Source organism: Anomaloglossus baeobatrachus, chromosome 3 (assembly GCF_048569485.1).
Source record: "Anomaloglossus baeobatrachus isolate aAnoBae1 chromosome 3, aAnoBae1.hap1, whole genome shotgun sequence".
Classification (NCBI taxonomy): domain Eukaryota; kingdom Metazoa; phylum Chordata; class Amphibia; order Anura; family Aromobatidae; genus Anomaloglossus; species Anomaloglossus baeobatrachus.
In genome coordinates this window covers 660,958,316-660,976,433 of record NC_134355.1, presented here as the reverse complement: position 1 = coordinate 660,976,433, position 18,118 = coordinate 660,958,316, and the positions used below count along the sequence as shown (strand labels likewise).

The window sequence follows — 18,118 nt, the reverse complement described above, 5'->3', positions numbered from 1 at the left end:
CTTGCCCAGGCGAAGGGCCGCACCCAGGTTTGCAGCATTGTCACACACGGCCTTACCAGGCTGCAGGTTGAGTGGAGACAACCATTTATTAAACTCGGACCGCAGAGCTGACCACAACTCCTCAGCTGTGTGACTCTTATTCCAAAGACATGTCAAGCTAAAGACCGCCTGATGACGTTGCGCTCTGCTGCCAGCATAGTAATGAGGGGTGCGTGATTCCTTCTGCTCATTGAGAACGCTGGTGGCCTGACCAGGCAGGCTTGGGGCGGAGGTGGAGGACACAGATGAGGTGGAGGAGGCAGAAGCAGTGGCGGAACTTGTACAGACAGAGGATTGACACACAAGTCGTGGGGACGGCAAGACTTGTGCAGCAGACCCTTCACCATCTATCACCATAGTTACCCAGTGCCCAGTCAGCGACATGTAACATCCCTGTCCATGCTTACTGGTCCAAGTATCGGTGGTAAAATGCACCCGTTCACACACAGAGTTTCTCAAGTAAGCGGTGATGTTGTGTGCGACATGCTGGTGTAGCGCGGGCACACCTTTCTTAGAGAAGTAGTGGCGACTGGGCATCTGGTACTGGGGCACAGCGACAGACATAAGGTCTCTAAAATCCTGTGTGTCCACCAGGCAGAAAGGCAGCATTTCGGTAGCCAACAGCTTACAGAGGGATAAAGTCAACCTCTTAGCTTTGTCATGGGTCGCAGGAAATGGCCTTTTATTTGTCCACATCTGAGGGACAGAGATCTGGCTGCTGTGTGTAGACGGTGTTGAGTAGGGTGTCCCTGGAAAAATGCAGGTTTGTGAGGAAAGTGCAGTCGGAGACATGATGTTGCCTTCATCCAACGTTGGTGCTATCGATGTCTGAGAGAGCTGTACACACACACTTGTTTCCCCTTCCAAACCAACTGACGACCTACCAAGCAAACTGCCTGTTGCGGTTACAGTGGTGGAAGTTGTGCGTGGAAAACCAGGTGTGACAGCTGTCCCCACAGTCCTAGAAGATGAAGAGCGCGCGGATGCACTGGAAGGGGCAGGCCGTGGATGGTTCGCTCCGCTAGGCCGCATTGCAGCACGGTGAGCTTCCCACTGGGACATATGATATTTATTCATGTGACGATTCATGGAAGAAGTTGTCAAACTGCTGAGGTTTTGACAAATTTTACACATCACATAATTTGGGCGATCTTTTTCTATGTCAAAAAAGGACCAGGCTAGGCAAGGCTTAGAGGGCATGCGACCTGCTGATCCACCCCGACTAGTGCTCAGAGGCACAGTGGTGGCTGAGGATGCAGTTGTAGACGTGCTACCAGTACTCCTACTCTGTCCAGGAAGGCGCAAGGTAACTTCGTCGTCAGTTGCATCCTCCTCCACCGTCTCTGTTGACCTCCTCGAGGGCCTGACTGTGGGTTGACAGTAGGTGGGATCTAGAACTTCCTCATCAATTGTTGTTTGCACTCCCCTCACCCTCAGACCGAGCCTGTTCTTGCCCTGACTGAATATTTAAGTTGTCATCCCAATCTGGTATCTGCATCTCATCGTCATCAGTATGTTCCTCATTGTCTATAACAACAGGTGTTACAGTTTGTGAAAAAGGGTCAACATTATGCTCAGAAACTTGGTCCTCACGGCCTGAATCAGAGTCACAAAGGTTCTGGGCATCACTGCAGACCATTTCCTGGTCTGTACTCACTGTAGCTTGGGAGCAGACCTCTGATTCCCAGGCTATAGTGTGACTGAACAGCTCTGCAGACTCAGCCATCTCAGTTCCACCATACTGTGCAGGGCTGATGGAGACTTCAGAGCTGGGAGAAAGCAAGTGTGATTGGGATGACAACTCAGAGGACTGGTGTTTTTTGGATTCGGTAGTTGAGGTGGCTGAGAGGGCACTTGTTGGACCACTTGAGATCCATTCAAGCATTTTCCTTTTTTGGCCATCATCTACCTTTGTTCCTGTTGTTCGTGTCCATAAAAAAGGGAGCACATCGGATTGTCCACGGTAAGTAGTAGACATCTTACTTTTGCTGGTAGATGGTCTATCTTCAGCAGATGTTAATGGATCTTTGCCACCTTCCCCATGGACAAACCCTTTTTTTCCTTTTCCAACACGCCTCTTCCCCTTTCCACCAGCATCTGTCATTTTGCCACTCATGTTGATTGCGACAAGATTGTGCACTTAAAATGTGGTAGTAAAAATTGAGAGGTGGTGTAGATTGCAGCGGTGGTCTAGCTTCACTAACAGCAGAATAATAAAGAATAATTATCCCTGACAATGCAACTACGGCCCTTAAACTGGCAGCATAAATTGCTAGTATAATGGCTTAGTAACAATGAGTTGGAGTGTGCAATGCAGGCAGACATGCTGCAAATATTTTTGCACTACTGGGGCAATACAGCAGTCCAACAGCCACGTTTAGGATGCCACTAGGTACACTCAGTGTTTGCTAGTATAATGGCTTAGTAACAATGAGTTTGAGTGTGCAAAGGGCAGGAGGGTACAGTGGCAGGGTTGTGGGTCTCTGGGTAGAGGAAAGGAAGCCTGCCTTTCTATCCCTCCTAATGGGGAAATGCAGCGAGGAAATCCCTGACCTTAGCTACACAGACGCTGTCATCTTGTGTAGCTGTTAAACTCTGTTTTAAACTCTGTCACCTATGGCTCTGACCCTGCCGGTACGAGCCCTTAAAAGGACTGATAGAAAGTGCTATCCCTATGCTGTACAGCGCTGTGTATGGAGCGTACACAGCAGTATCGGCGATAGGAGCTGCGCCAGTGATGTCTGACACCACGGACGCAGAAGGCAGATAATGGCGTGCTGGAGGAAAATGTCCGGTTTTATAATATAGGGACATGTGACATGGACATCCTATCACACATGCCATTGCTTCTCTGGCTAAAAGTCCACTTAGCTGTGTGTGTGTCTGGGATTGGCTGACACGCTGGCCCTCCCCACTACACGCGCGCGCTTAGGGAAGGAAGACAAGGAAAAAAAAAAATGGTGATCGCCATTATCCATACAGCAGTGATCTGAAGGCGCTGTTCCCGCACACTATACGCTGAAATTTCATAATAGTGTGAGTCACAGGGTGACTTACACTATTACAGCGGAAAGCCAGCTAGGAATTAGCTTGTCTTTTTGCTGCTAGAACCGTTCTCGAACGTATCTAGAACTATCGAGCTTTAGCAAAAAAGCTCGAGTTCTAGTTCGATCTAGAACAGGCCCCAAAATCACTCGAGCCGCGAACTGGAGAACCTCGAACCGCGAACCGCGCTCAACTCTACTCAGTATCAGGAGGGCTGCACCCCCAACTTGCATTAAAGCAAGATAACAGACAAAAAACACCAAAAAACTGAGCTGTAACAAATGTTCAATAAACATGCAACATTACAAGCATGTGAATTGTAGCCTCAAGACTAGAAAAAAACCAAGGAGAAAAATTGTAGGAAAAATACCCTGACTATAAATTAATAAATTGCAAGTGCTTAATAACAGGGTACTTAGTATATACATTTTTGCAAAAAGGTAAGAAGCCATCCCACCTCGTCACGGTGTACTTATCTGAGACAGTCCCTAACCTACTACTGTATACGAGAGAGAAGACCCCGCTGACCATAAGTACTTAAGCGGGCTTTACACACTACTACATCGCTAATGCGAAGTCGTTGGGGTCACGGAATTTGTGACGCACATCCGGCCGCATTAGCAATGCCGTTGTGTGTGACACCTATGAGCGATTTTGCATCGTAGCAAAAACGTGCAAAATCGCTCATCGGTGACATGGGGGTCCATTCTCAAATATCGTTACTGCAGCAGTAACGAAGTTGTTACTTGTTCCTGTGGCAGCACACATCGGTACGTGTGACACCGCAGGAACGAGGAAGCTCTTCTTACCTGCCTCCCGGTCACAATGCGGAAGGAAGGCGGTGGGCGGGATGTTACGTCCCGCTTATCTCCGCTCCTTCGCTTCTATTGGGTGGCGGTTCAGTGACGCTGCTGTGATGTTGCTGTGACGCTGAACAAACCGCCCCCCTTAGAAAGGAGGCGGTTCGCCAGTCACAGCGACGTCGCTAGGCAGGTAAGTATGTGTGACAGGTCTGGGCGATGTTGTGCGACACGGGCAGCGATTTGCCCATGTCGCACAACCGATGGGGGCAGGAACGCATGCTAGCGATATCGGTACCGATATCGTAGCGTGTAAAGCGGGCTTTACACTCTACATGAGAGAGAGGACCTCGCTGACCATAAGATCTTACACTCTATATGAGAGAGAGTACCCCACTGACCATAAGTGCATACTTTCTACAGAGAAGGAGACTGAAGGCCCCTTTACACACTGAGACTTTCTAGCGATCCCACCATCGATCTCGACCTGGCCGGGATCGCTGTAAAGTCTCTAACAGTCGCTGGTGAGCGGTCAAACAGGCAGATCTGGCCAACGACGCAGCAGTGATATGGACCTGCAGAACGACCTCGCTGGAAAAGAAACGTTAGCTCGCCTATGGGTTGGGTCGCTAACAATGTCATTGTAATGGTGTCAAACACACCGATACATGCTGCGCAGCGGGAAACAAAGGACCAAAGAATGGTCTTGAACGACTTGTAGCGATCAGCGACCTCACAATGGGGGCCAGGTCGCTGATGCGTGTCACACACTGCAATGTCGCTGGGGAGGTCGCTATCACGTCACAAAACCGGTGACGTTACAGCGATATCACTAGCGATGTTGCAGTGTGTAAAGGGGTCTTTACTCATTAACTCTGGAGTTAGAAAACGACTGCTGTACAAACTATGCTCCACTGTGAACTGCAGATCTGTGATGGCCGAGATACTGACCACCACTGTATAAAGTATCATAAGATACCAAAATTGCAGGGCATTTTGGGGAGGTAATGATGTTATCACATTTTGAGGCATCAGCAGTATGGGAAATGAAACCAGGCAAGTTTTTGTTTTGCAAACCACAAACTGAATCTCAAATTGTTCAAAAACCACAAATTTCACTAAATTGGCCTCAAACTCCATCTTATCTAAGGAATCCATTGTTTTCTAATTACAACCCTTGTCTTCTCACTGTTTTTCAGGTGAACCCTTTGATAACCTCATGATTTTAAATGCTTCTGTATGTAACATAATCTGTTCCATCTTAATGAGTAGGAGATTTGATTATGAAGATCCCATAATTTTGAAACTGCTAAAGATGAATAATGAAAATGCCATATTAAGTGGAACCCCGGTGGCCATGGTGAGCAGCTCAAGTCTATATAGTATTTGAGAAATAATATTGTAGGCCATTCTCAAGATATGTCATGTGTGATTGGCATCTCTGCAACTCATAAGGGGCCTCTACGTTTTATAATTTATAACCTTAAGCCTGCTTTACACCTTACAATTAGGTATGCGAACTCGTATGCGATGTGACACGCCCAGGTCGCATATAAGATTTAATGAGATTGCACGTAGGTCGTTCATTTGCTGTCACACGAGCGTTAGTCTATGTTAAATTGATCAATTTTGTGTGCGATCCTTTAGATCATGTGTTCTGTGACGTATGCATTGGGCACCTTTTTTTTTTTTTATTTATTGACTTGCCAAGCGTGTGTAATGTGTAGGGATGCGTTTTTACTATGTGATCTGCCATTCAGCTCTGCTACATGGCCGCTGACAGCAGACACAGACAGCCATGTAGCAGAGCTGAATGGCAGATGACAGCAGACACAGACAGAGCCGCACTGTCAGAATGAACTCGGGTGAACCTCACCCGACTTCATTGTCATGCTGCGGCTCTGTCTGTCTCGCGTCCTGATTAGCGGTCACCTGTGAAGGGCTCACCGGTGACCGCTAAACTCCTGAGTAACTGAATTGAGCAGCCCTCTCTCATATACTCACCGATCCCCGATCTCCGGCGCTGCACGGCATTCACACTGCTCCGGCGGCATTTACTGTTTTGAAAAAGCCGGCCGCCCATTAAACAATCTCGTATTCCCTGCTTACCCCGCCCACCGGTGCCTATGATTGGTTACAGTGAGACACGCCCCCCACGCTGAGTGACAGGTGTCACACTGAACCCAATCACAGCAGCCGGTGGGCGTGTCTATACTGTGTAGTGAAATAAATAATTAAATAATTAAAAAAAACGGCGTGCGGCCCCCCCTAATTTTAAAACCAGCCAGATAAAGCCATACGGCTGAAGGCTGGTATTCTCAGGATGGGGAGCTCCACGTTATGGGGAGCCCCCCAGCCTAACAATATCAGCCAACAGCCACCCAGAATTGCCGCATGCATTAGATGTGACAGTTCTGGGACTGTACCCGGCTCTTCCCGATTTGCCCTGGTGCGTTGGCAAATCGGGGTAATAAGGAGTTAATGGCAGCCCATAGCTGCCACTAAATCCTAGATTAATCATTTCAGGAGTCTCCCCGAGATACCTTCCATGATTAATCTGTAAATTACAGTAAATAAACACACACACTCGAAAAAATCATTTATTAGGAATAAAAAACACAAACATACCCTGGTTAACCACTTTAATCAGCCCCAAAAAGCCCTCCATGTCCGGCGTAATCCAGGATGCTCCAGCGTCGCATCCAGTGCTGCTGCATGGAGGTGACCGGAGCTGCAGCAGACACAGCCGCTCCTGTCACCTCCACACAGCAACTGAAGACAGCCGCGCGATCAGCTGATCTGTCACTGAGGTTACCCGCTGTCACAGGATCCAGCGGTAGATGCAGCGGTGGCCGCGGGTGACCTCAGTGACAGCTCAGCTGATCGCGCTACTCACCGCCGCTCCGGTCACCTCCACGCAGCAACTGAGGTGAGTAGCGCGATCAGCTGAGCTGTCACTGAGGTTACCCGCGGCCACCGCTGCATCCAGTGACAGCGGGTAACCTCAGTGACAGCAGCTGATCGCGCAGCTGTCTTCAGTTGCTGTGTGGAGATGACAGGATCGGCGGTGTCTTCTGCAGCTCCGGTCACCTCCATGCAGCAGCGCTGGAAGCGACGCTGGAGCATCCTGGATTACGCCGGACATGGAGGGCTTTTTGGGGCTGATTAAAGTGGTTAACCAGGGTATATGTTTGTGTTTTTTATTTCAAATGATTTTTTTCTGGTGCGTGTGTTTATTTACTGTAACTTACAGATTAATCATGGAAGGTGTCTCATAGACGCTTAACATGATTAATCTAGGACTTATTGGCAGCTATGGGCTGCCAATAACTCCTTATTACCCCGATTTGCCAACGCACCAGGGCAAATCGGGAAGAGGCGGGTACAGTCCCAGAACTGTCGCATATAATGTATGCGGCAATTCTGGGCGGCTGTTGGCTGATATTGTTAGGCTGGGGGGCTCCCCATAACGTGGAGCTCCCCATCCTGAGAATACCGGCCTTCAGTCGTATGGCTTTATCTGGCTGGTTTTAAAATTAGGGGGGAACCGCACACGTTTTTTTTTAATTATTTAATTATTTATTTCACTACACAGTATAGACACGCCCACCGGCTGCTGTGAATGGGTGCAGTGTGACACCTGTCACTCAGCGTGGGGGGCGTGTCTTACTGTAACCAATCATAGGCGCCAGTGGGCGGGGTAAGCAGGGAATACGAGATTGTTTAATGGGTGGCCGGCTTTTTAAAAACAGTAAAAGCCGCCGGAGCAGTGTGAACGCTGTGCAGAGCCGCGCCGGTGATCGGGGATCGGTGAGTATGAGAGAGGGGGTAAGAGGGATAGACTGACATGGACAGAGAGAGAGGGACAGAGATAGTGACCGACTGACAGAGATTAGTGCATGACAGACATTGTGAGGCGCTTCAGAACGCAGCTTTTCAGCTGCGCTCTGAAGCGACCTTTTTTAAGCTGCGGTGCAGAGCGCACACCTGCGCACATAGCCTCAGACATCACAATCGTATGAGGGATGTCACACGTTTCAATTGACTAGGTTCGTGCAACAAAACGTCCAATGTATGAGGAATAAACGACGTGTATGCGATCACCGTATTTGCGTTCAATCTTGATCACACGTAGGTGTCAACCGCAAATACGTCACGAACGATGCAGGATGTGCGTCACTTACAACTTGACCCCGACGACGGATTGAAAGATTTATTGAAGTGTGTAAAGCAGGCATTACAAACAGCTTTCTCCACTGTGTTGCTGTCCCTTGCCAGTCATAAGTTTGCAATGCCTTTTCATGCCTTGTTTTCCTTTTATTCATATTGGAATGTGCAATTATAGATTCAGACTAAAGACAGAAAAACCACAAAGGAAAACATATGGAAACAATGAGTGAAGAAATAAGCCAAACCAGAATTTGTACTAAACTTTACTACAAGTACTCCCTTTTATTCTAGGGACAGCTCAACTAGTCGCCTGGAATGGCTTTACAATGGTGCTGATGTCGCGGGCAGAGGAGGGGACGCTGCGCTCTCCCACTGCTCGGGTCCGGCCGCTGCTGCTGCGGCTGCTCGGTGGTGGCTTGAGCAGTGGGCCGGATCCCAGGGACTCGAGCGGTGTTCCTCGCCCGTGAGTGAAAAGGGGTTTTGATTGTGGGGATTTGATTATTGTCCGTGATGCCACCCACGGTTGTGGTGATAATGGTGACACCACCGCTGCTCTGGACGGGGATCCCGGGAGCGGTGACAGGGAGCAGCTTTGTTGTTAGTTCTCCCCTCCGTGGGTAGGGGGTTGGTTGTCCCGGGGCCCGGTGATGGGGTAGGGATGGATGGCAGGCGGGTTACGGGGCCTGGTGAGGTGCAGGGTCGCAGGGGCAGCGCTGTGCCACACGGCACGGTGGTACTCACTCAGCTCAATGATGAAGACACAGTTCTCGGTAAAACACTCGGCTGGATGGACGGGTCCCACAGACGGCTGCGGTGTTGTTTCTCCCGGCAGGTTGATGGTGACTGCCTTTCCCTGCACCTATGAACGGTTGTTGGTTCCGATGGGTTCCCACCGGTAACCCGCTCCCCAGCTTGGATGTGGGCTGGAGGAGCCCCTTTTTGCCCGCAGGCCCTGGCCCTGAGAAACGGTTGCCTTGGCGGTGGCGGTGTCTCCCTCTTTTGGTTGGACTGTTGCCTTCTGTCGGGACTTGACTGTTTGGAAACCCAGGAGGTCCCCTTCACTAACGGATTCGGCAAATTCACGGTGACTCCTAGCCTTGCCGGGGTCCGAAAGCCCCTGCCAGATGGTGCTGGCTTCTCTTCGTGTACTGGTCCGGTACCGCCGGGCCACCGCCCGTCCACGGTCCTTACGGTAACTCTGATAGGCCACTCCTGCAGACGGTCACCACCGTCTGCCAACCTTGCTGTACCGCCCGGGCCACACACCCGGATGCTGTCAGTTAGTTGCTCCACTACTACTTCTCCTTCCTCTCACTTTCTCTTCCAAAACTAATCTGTCTGTTTTTCCCGCCTCCAGGACTGCGAACTCTTCGGTGGGCGGGACCAACCGCCCGGCCCACCCCCCGGTGTGATCATCAGCCCCTGGAGGAAGGCAACAAGGGTTCCGTGTCCGTCTTCGGTGTGCCCGACCGGGAGTGTGGGGTGCGCAGGCGCTGCGCTCCGTGGCCCCTGGCTTGTCCAGGGTGCCACATTCCCCCTTAGTTAAATGCAGACCGTCTGCGGGCTGCCCGTCCATCACCGGTTTTATTTTCACAACTGAAAAATATGAAAACGGTTAAACGGTAACACACATACAAGTATAATAACATCTTCCCACATCGGGAGGTACTCTTACTTAAATGGTTGCAAACGGTTACGGCTTCCGCTCTCTCCCACCCAAGCAACCTGGCCCTGATGCTGCCCCTAAGCAAACGGGCAGCACCCCTTGACCCCAGTCCTGCACAAGTTGCCCGAGCGGGTTCTGTCCTTTTCAGGGGACCCACGTCATGGGAAACCCCTGAAACCCCCCAGAGGAACGCCAACGGTTCCGGTGGTGGCTGGGCCCCAGCCTGCTCCACTGCGGACCCTTCCTCGAATCTGCTTCTCCGGAGGCAGTAACGGTAGAAGCCATAACAACTTTATTTACAAGCCACTAAGTTTGTGGTTGCCCTGCAAGTTCTCGGGCCTGTTCATAAAGAGTTCTTTATGCAAAAACTTTTCAAACGGTCCCCACGGGGACAACGGTGCCGGCAACGAATGGTTTCAGTCAACAGTAATCAGATGGGAAATCAGATGACTTCATCGGTAGATTATTCTTATCATTTTTAAACTTTTTAACGTAACAGTGGTGGTCCCAACGGGGACGGTGACAACGGCATTCCGCTCCCCTTATTCTGAGTCCTCGGTATCGGCTGGGGGAGGGGGCGCGGTACACACTCGGGCATCATTGCTGCTCCTCAGCTTGGCATCCAATGCAAACCACCCCCTCTCTTCGCAGTGCCGGGTGTATTGCACCAGGTCTCCTGGCATCAGGTTACGGCCTGGGTGTTCTTCCGGCAGGTGGGCATTAACATCCCGCCAGGCTATAAAGACTTCGGCCTCCAGGCCCGGTTCATAGATGAAACCATAGCACCGGCGGACATCAAACCGCCTCACCTGCCCTTCATACAGCGGGCCCCGGACGCGGAAGATTGCCTGGCGGAGGCTCTCTTTCTCCCGGATCGTACGGGCCACCAACTCAGCCTTCTTCCTTTCCCTTTCCTCGATTTCTGGGCCCAACGGTACCGGCTCCCTATCCCAGTAAGGTGCTGCTGCGAGCTCCGGCGCACGGGTCGGGCCCCGCGAGGCCTTTTGGACACTGCCCACTGCTGGTGATCTGGGCAGAAGGTCCCGCGGTGACTTGGCCTTGGACACCGCCTTGCAGCGACAACCCGGCACAACCTCAGCCGAGGTGTGGGGGATGGGCACAGGGGCTTTCCTCTGCTGGGCCTTTTTCATGGAGCGGTCTATCGGCTCCGGCTCGGGGAATCTCTCAGGGGATGCCTCCGGCTCAGGCTTCGGGGCATTCTACGGTAGCACCTCCGGTCGGCTACGGGCTCCGGCTACAGGTCGCTTCGCCTGGGTGGACATGCGGGGTATCGCTACCGGTTGCGGTGGTAGCGGGCCTAGTGGCGGGGTCACGGCAGCCGGGACGGGTAGCGAGGGAGGCAGTAGGTTGAGCGGGTTCAGACCGGGCCCAGCAGCCACGATGACCGACCCACTAGGGGTATCGGGTCGTAGATCACTCACCCTCCCTTCCGAAACTTCCTCCTCGCGTCTCCGCACGGTCGCTATGACCTCCGTCATGTCGGTCTCCCACTCCTCCAAGAGGAGCTGCATCTTGACCTGCAGCCTCTGATAGAGCTGCGCGGTCCGGATCTCCACCCACGCCGCGGTTCCAGGCGCGGGGGCTACGGTGCTACGGGACGGCATGTACATCTTGCTGGCGGCCTCTCCCCGGAACAAGATGGCCGCAGGGTCCTGGCGTCCCTGCTTTTATAGCTGCGCTCACATGCGACCAGCCGCCATTTTGCCCCCCTTAGTCTCTTTCCGGCTCCTTCTCTATCGGGCGGGGTTTTGGCCTTCGTGCCTCCACTACTCGAGGGTCTCGATCAGGAATTCTTCGCGCCAAAGATGGCGGCTTCGGCAAATTTTCAGCCGGACACCTCCGGCAATAACAAGGCGCACCTCTACCCAACGGCAGAGCGGTAGGATCCTGTTCGTGACGCCAAGTTGTCGCGGGCGGAGGAGGGGACGCTGCGCTCTCCCACTGCTCGGGTCCGGCCGCTGCTGCTGCGGCTGCTCGGCGGTGGCTCGAGCGGTGGGCCGGATCCCGGGGACTCGAGCGGCGTTCCTCGCCCGTGAGTGAAAAGGGGTTTTGATTGTGGGGATTTGATTATTGTCCGTGACGCCACCCACGGTTGTGGTGATAATGGTGACACCACCGCTGCTCTGGATGGGGATCCCGGGAGCGGTGACAGGGAGCAGCTTTGTTGTTAGTTCTCCCCTCCGTGGGTAGGGGGTTGGTTGTCCCGGGGCCCGGTGATGGGGTAGGGATGGATGGCAGGCGGGTTACGGGGCCTGGTGAGGTGCAGGGTCGCAGGGGCAGCGCTGTGCCACACGGCACGGTGGTACTCACTCAGCCCAATGATGAAGACACAGTTCTCTGTAAAACATTCGGCTGGATGGACGGGTCCCACAGACGGCTGCGGTGTTGTTTCTCCCGGCAGGTTGATGGTGACTGCCTTTCCCTGCACCTATGAACGGTTGTTGGTTCCGATGGGTTCCCACCGGTAACCCGCTCCCCAGCTTGGATGTGGGCTGGAGGAGCCCCTTTTTGCCCGCAGGCTCTGGCCCTGAAACGGTTGCCTTGGCGGTGGCGGTGTCTCCCTCTTTTGGTTGGACTGTTGCCTTCTGTCGGGACTTGACTGTTTGGAAACCCAGGAGGTCCCCTTCACTAACGGATTCGGCAAATTCACGGCGACTCCTAGCCTTGCTGGGGTCCGAAAGCCCCTGCCAGATGGTGCTGGCTTCTCTTCGTGTACCGGTCCGGTACCGCCGGGCCACCGCCCGTCCACGGTCCTTACGGTAACTCTGATAGGCCACTCCTGCAGACGATCACCACCGTCTGCCAACCTTGCTGTACCACCCGGGCCACACACCCGGACGCTGTCAGCTAGTTGCTCCACTACTACTTTTCCTTCCTCTCACTTTCCCTTCCAAAACTAATCTGTCTGTTTTTCCCGCCTCCAGGACTGCGAACTCTTCGGTGGGCGGGACCAACTGCCCGGCCCACCCCCCGGTGTGATCATCAGCCCCTGGAGGAAGGCAACAAGGGTTCCGTGTCCGACTTCGGTGTGCCCGACCGGGAGTGTGGGGTGCGCAGGCGCTGCGCTCCGTGGCCCCTGGCTTGTCCAGGGCGCCACACTGAAGTCACCCGAGGGGATTGTTGACTGCTTTGTCCTCACTCTGGATCTGAGGGTCCCGTTACACGTGGCGACGTTCCAGCGATCCCGACAATGACCTGGTCAGAATCGCTGGTACGTCGCTACATGGCCGCTAGTGAGCTGGCAAACAGACAGATCCAATTAACAACGCAGCAATGATACGGCGATCCATATAACGACTGTCACACAGCAGCTATTCTAACGACCTTGATAGAGGCGTAGTGTTTCCAGTCATGCGTGCCAAAGAGGTCGCTCATTGTTGTTATGGCGTCAAACACAGCGATGCATGCTGCCCAGTGGGACACCAACGATCAAAAATGAACCAGGACGTTCATGTACAATCGGCAATATCGCAGCGGGGGGGTCGGTAACTGCTATGTGTCACACGTAGCGAGATCGTTAGCGAGGTCGCTGTTGCATCACAACACCTGTGACGTTTCAGCGATCTCGCTAACGACATCGCTATGTGTAACTAGGCCTTAACTTATCCCAATCCAAGCCAATGGGGTTGAGGTTGGTTGATTATAGAGGCCATATATTCTGACACAGCTCCCCATCCCTCTCTCCCTTGTCACAGTGTCCTTACATACAGTGCTGGCCAAAAGTATTGGTACCCCTGCAATTCTGTCAGATAATACTCAGTTTCTTCTTGAAAATGATTGCAATCACAAATTCTTTGGTATTATCATCTTCATTTATTTTGCTTGCAATGAAAAAACACAAAAGAGAATGAAACAAAAATCAAATAATTGATCATTTCACACAAAACTCCAAAAATGGGCCAGACAAAAGTATTGGCACCCTTAGCCTAATACTTGGTTGCACAACCTTTAGCCAAAATAACTGCGAACAACCGCTTCCGGTAACCATCAATGAGTCTCTTACAATGCTCTCCTGGAATTTAAGACCATTCTTCTTTGGCAAACTGCTCCAGGTCCCTGAGATTTGAAGGGGGCCTTCTCCAAACTGCCATTTTGAGATCTCTCCACAGGTGTTCTATGGGGTTCAGGTCTGGACTCATTGCTGGCCACTTTAGTAGTCTCCAGTGCTTTCTATCAAACCATTTTCTAGTGCTTTTTGAAGTGTGCTTGGGTTATTGTCCTGCTGGAAGACCCATGACCTCTGAGGAGTTAGACCCAGCTTTCTCACACTGGGCCCTACATTATGCTGCAAAATTTGTTGGTAGTCTTCAGACTTCATAATGCCATGCACACGGTCAAGCAGTCCAGTGCCAGAGGCAGCAAAGCAACCCCAAAACATCAGGGAACCTCCGCCATGTTTGACTGTAGGGACCGTTTTCTTTTCCTTGAATGACTCTTTTTTTTTTATGTAAACTCTATGTTGATAGCTTTTCCCAAAAAGCTCTACTTTTGTCTCATCTGACCAGAGAACATTCTTCCAAAACGTTTTAGGCTTTTTTACGTAAGTTTTGGCAAACTCCAGCCTGGCTTTTTTATGTCTCAGGGTAAGAAATGGGGTCTTCCTGGGTATCCTACCATACAGTCCCTTTTCATTCAGACGCCGACGGATAGTACGGGTGACTCTGTTGTACCCTCGGACTGCAGGGCAGCTTGAACTTGTTTGGATGTTAGTCGAGGTTCTTTATCCACCATCCGCACAATCTTGCGTTGAAATCTCGTCAATTTTTCTTTTCCTTCCACATCTAGGGAGGTTAGCCACAGTGCCATGGGCTTTAAACTTCTTGATGACACTGCGCACCGTAGACACAGGAACTTTCAGGTGTTTGGAGATGGACTTGTAGCCTTGAGATTGCTCATGCTTCCTCACAATTTGGATTCTCAAGTCCTCAGACAGTTCTTTGGTCTTCTTTCTTTTCTCCATGCTCAATGTGGTACACACAAGGACACAGGACAGAGTTTGAGTCAACTTTAATGCATGTCAACTGGCTGCAAGTGTGATTTAGTTATTGCCAACACCTGTTAGGTGCCACAGGTAAGTTACAGGTGCTGTTAATTACACAAATTAGAGAAGCATCTGATGTTTTTTCAAACAGTGCCAATACTTTTGTCCACCCCCTTTTTTATGTTTGGTCTGGAATTATATCCAATTTGGCTTTTTGACATATTTTTTTTTTTTTTTCATTGAAGACAAATTAAATGACGATAATAATACCAAAGAATTTGTGATTGCAAATAAACTGAGTATTATCTGACAGAATTGCAGGGGTGCCAATACTTTTTGCCAGCTCTGTAGCCTGGAGAGGTGTATGGATCAGTGTCCTATTGCAAGACAAATGATGGTCCCGCTAATTGTAACCAAGATGGAATGGCAAACTTTGAAAGATGCTATGGTATGCATATGCTGGGAAAGCCTTGAATAATGAATAAATCATCACCAGTGATGCTTTCCAACACCATCACACCTCCCCTTCATGCTTCATGAGGTGCCCCACAGATGTAGAAACCATCTGCTAACCTTTTCTGTGTCTCACAAAAACATGGCTGTCAGTACCAAAACTCTGAAATTTTGACTCATCAGATCACAGTACATATTTTTACTGAATTAATTAACAGTCCATGTGTTGCTTATCCAAAAACAAGTACAGTGTACAGTAGTAACTTCTTTGCCACAGGTCATCCATAAAGGCTAATTTTCGCAGTCTTATCTGGACAGTTGATGTTATCTGAGGTGCAATCAATTTAACTTTTCTGAGGCTGGTAACTCTGATGAACCTATCCTCTACAGCAGGGTTGGGGAACCTTTTCACTGCCAGAGCCATTTGTAAATTTATACCAACCTTTGGGGGTCAAACAAAATGATTAATGTGAAAATTACCCGACTAAATTTGATCAAGCAATTAACTCACCCCTACTATGGTGGCCAGAGCTGTTTCTGTTTGGTGCGGCGGTTAATTTTAGGTGATATTTATTGATCACATAATGTTGCTTTTCACAACTACTTTCCAGGTTTGTCTGTCTTGAGCACAGTCAACTCTTTGTGATAATAAGATTGGTAAATTATATATATCACAAAACAGACGCTGGGACTGCTGTATATACATCACATAGGAGACGTTGGGACTGCTGTATATACATGACAGGAGACATTGGGGCCACATGCATCACATGATGGGCTGGGGACATGTATATGCCCCAGCCCTCGTATATGCCCCAGTCCCTCCTGTGATGTATATGCCCCCAGCACCTCCTGTGATATATATGCCTCCAGCTCCAGGAATCTGCCAGGCGGCTGCAGAAAACTTCATTGTGGGTCGATTATGGCCCACGGGACGGAAGTTCCCCACACCTGCTCTACAGCAAAGCTAATTGTTGGCCTTCCTTTCCTAGGGTGGACCTCATGAGAGCCAGTTTCCCCATAGAGATTTATGGTTTGCTTGACTGCACTTGAGGATACCTTCAAGGTTCTATCAATTTTCCATATTGGCTGATCTTCATGTCTTACAGTAATGATGGACTGTTAGGTCCCTATTCTTAATTGAGTGGTTCTTACAATATGCTGATTTATAATTGTAGAATAGAGCTTAGCACTGTATGGGGCTATGTACCAACATTGGCTGTGCAAAATACACGATTGTCGCCAACACTTTCTGGAGGCCTTTGAGCCTTCAAATGAAATCTTGATGAGATACACCTATTCACTGGAAACCATATCAGGTGGTGACCTCAAAAATACCAATAGGGATGTATTCCTGTCAAGAAAGGAGGTACTTTGAATTATCAAAGCTTAAACACACATTCTGATTTTTTTCATTCATGCATCTGAACTTATGGTTTTGCTGCCTTTAGTCTGAATCTACAATGTGCACATTCCAATAAGAACAAAGAAAACTATTGCATGAACAGGTGTGTCCAGACTTTTGACCAGTACTGTACATATACACAATTGACTCAGCTAGTGTTTAGTGGAGAGAGAGGAATAATCCAATGCCAGATCTCTCTCATTTTCTCCTGTGTGAACACAGGATTGGGCATGTTGAAACCATACTTGCTCATTGTCTCAAATTCCCAGTTTTGTGAAATCTACCTAAATGCAGGTTCAGGAGATGGGATGACCTTAAAAATTGCTAAAAAAAAAAACTATATAACTCCAATATGCCCATTCCTTCTGCATAACTTCTGCCAATAGGGATGAGTTGGAGCTCCTCTTACACATGAGACAGTTGGACAGTCTTGACAAAATCAGTGTGTTTAGTCAACTTTCCTGTAATGTGTATGAGTAATTTCAGGATTGCCACAGATCAGCAGAATTAAGGATTCGTGGTACCTTTTGGACCATAGAATCCACCTCAAATGCGTTTACTGGCATCACAATATTGATGTTCAACTGGTGTGCCAAGAACATGACTCCTTATTGAAAGTCTATCCTGAAAATGCAATCTACCGCCACCCACACACACAGAGTTTTTTAACGTCATATTCCCAGGGCTGACCAATTGGATCCTCACGACCATATACAGTGTGTCCACTCATATCATGTCCTCCACCATTAACTTGAGAACGGCGGCAGCTATAGGCAGAGAAGTGGTGTCTAGGTATAGTAAAGTATCCATGCACTACGCAATGAAATCATTTATAGTACCACCTGGTGGAAAACAACGGAGTTAGCATTTTTATCTCGATAACGGAACGAGATACAGAAAAAAAGTGAATTACAAGGTTGTAGGGCATCATCAATTCAATACGAATCGACACCTTGCATACAGAAATGCTATGATTAGAACGTGTAAAACTCACAAGGCTGCGGACGTAAAGCGATACCTCATGGAGACCTTCCTACAAGTCATTGGGTATGGTGGCTGCATGGAGTGGCCTCCACACTCCCCTGACCTGACCCCATTGGACTTCTTTTTGTGAGGTCACATCAAACAGCAGGTGTATGCGACCCCTTCACCAGCATTGCAGGACGACGTATCCCAGATGTGCAAATGTGTCACCTACCATATTGCACTATGTGCAGCAAGATACAGTATGCTGTCCAGAGTCCAGATGTGCATTGCAGCTGACGGTGGCCACTTTCAGCATCAAAGTTAAATGAGCGCCATATGCGTGACCAGCATTCAATGTTTTGGGGGGTCATTGGTTTCATATCATAGCATTTCTGTATGCAAGGTGTCGATTCGTATTGAATTGATGATGCCCTACAACTTTGTAATTCACTTTTTTTCTCTATCTCGTTCCGTTTTTGAGATAAAAATGTTAACTCCGTTGTTTTCCACCAGGTGGCGCTATAGGTGGTTTCATTGCGTAGTGTATGGCTACTTTACTATACCTAGATACC

At 49.8% G+C, this 18,118-nt stretch overlaps 1 protein-coding gene across 5 annotated transcripts in view; it reads left to right on the top strand.

Moving 5' to 3' along the window:
• LOC142296998 (cytochrome P450 2C5-like) overlaps positions 1 to 18,118 on the top strand; it is an 85,009-nt gene that overhangs the window by 42,198 nt on the left and 24,693 nt on the right. For all 5 annotated transcript variants that reach the window (XM_075341202.1, XM_075341204.1, XM_075341200.1 and 2 more), the window contains one exon: positions 5,084 to 5,244. In XM_075341202.1, coding sequence (XP_075197317.1) covers positions 5,084 to 5,244 — 161 coding nt within the window. The remainder of the gene's footprint in view (positions 1 to 5,083; positions 5,245 to 18,118) is intronic.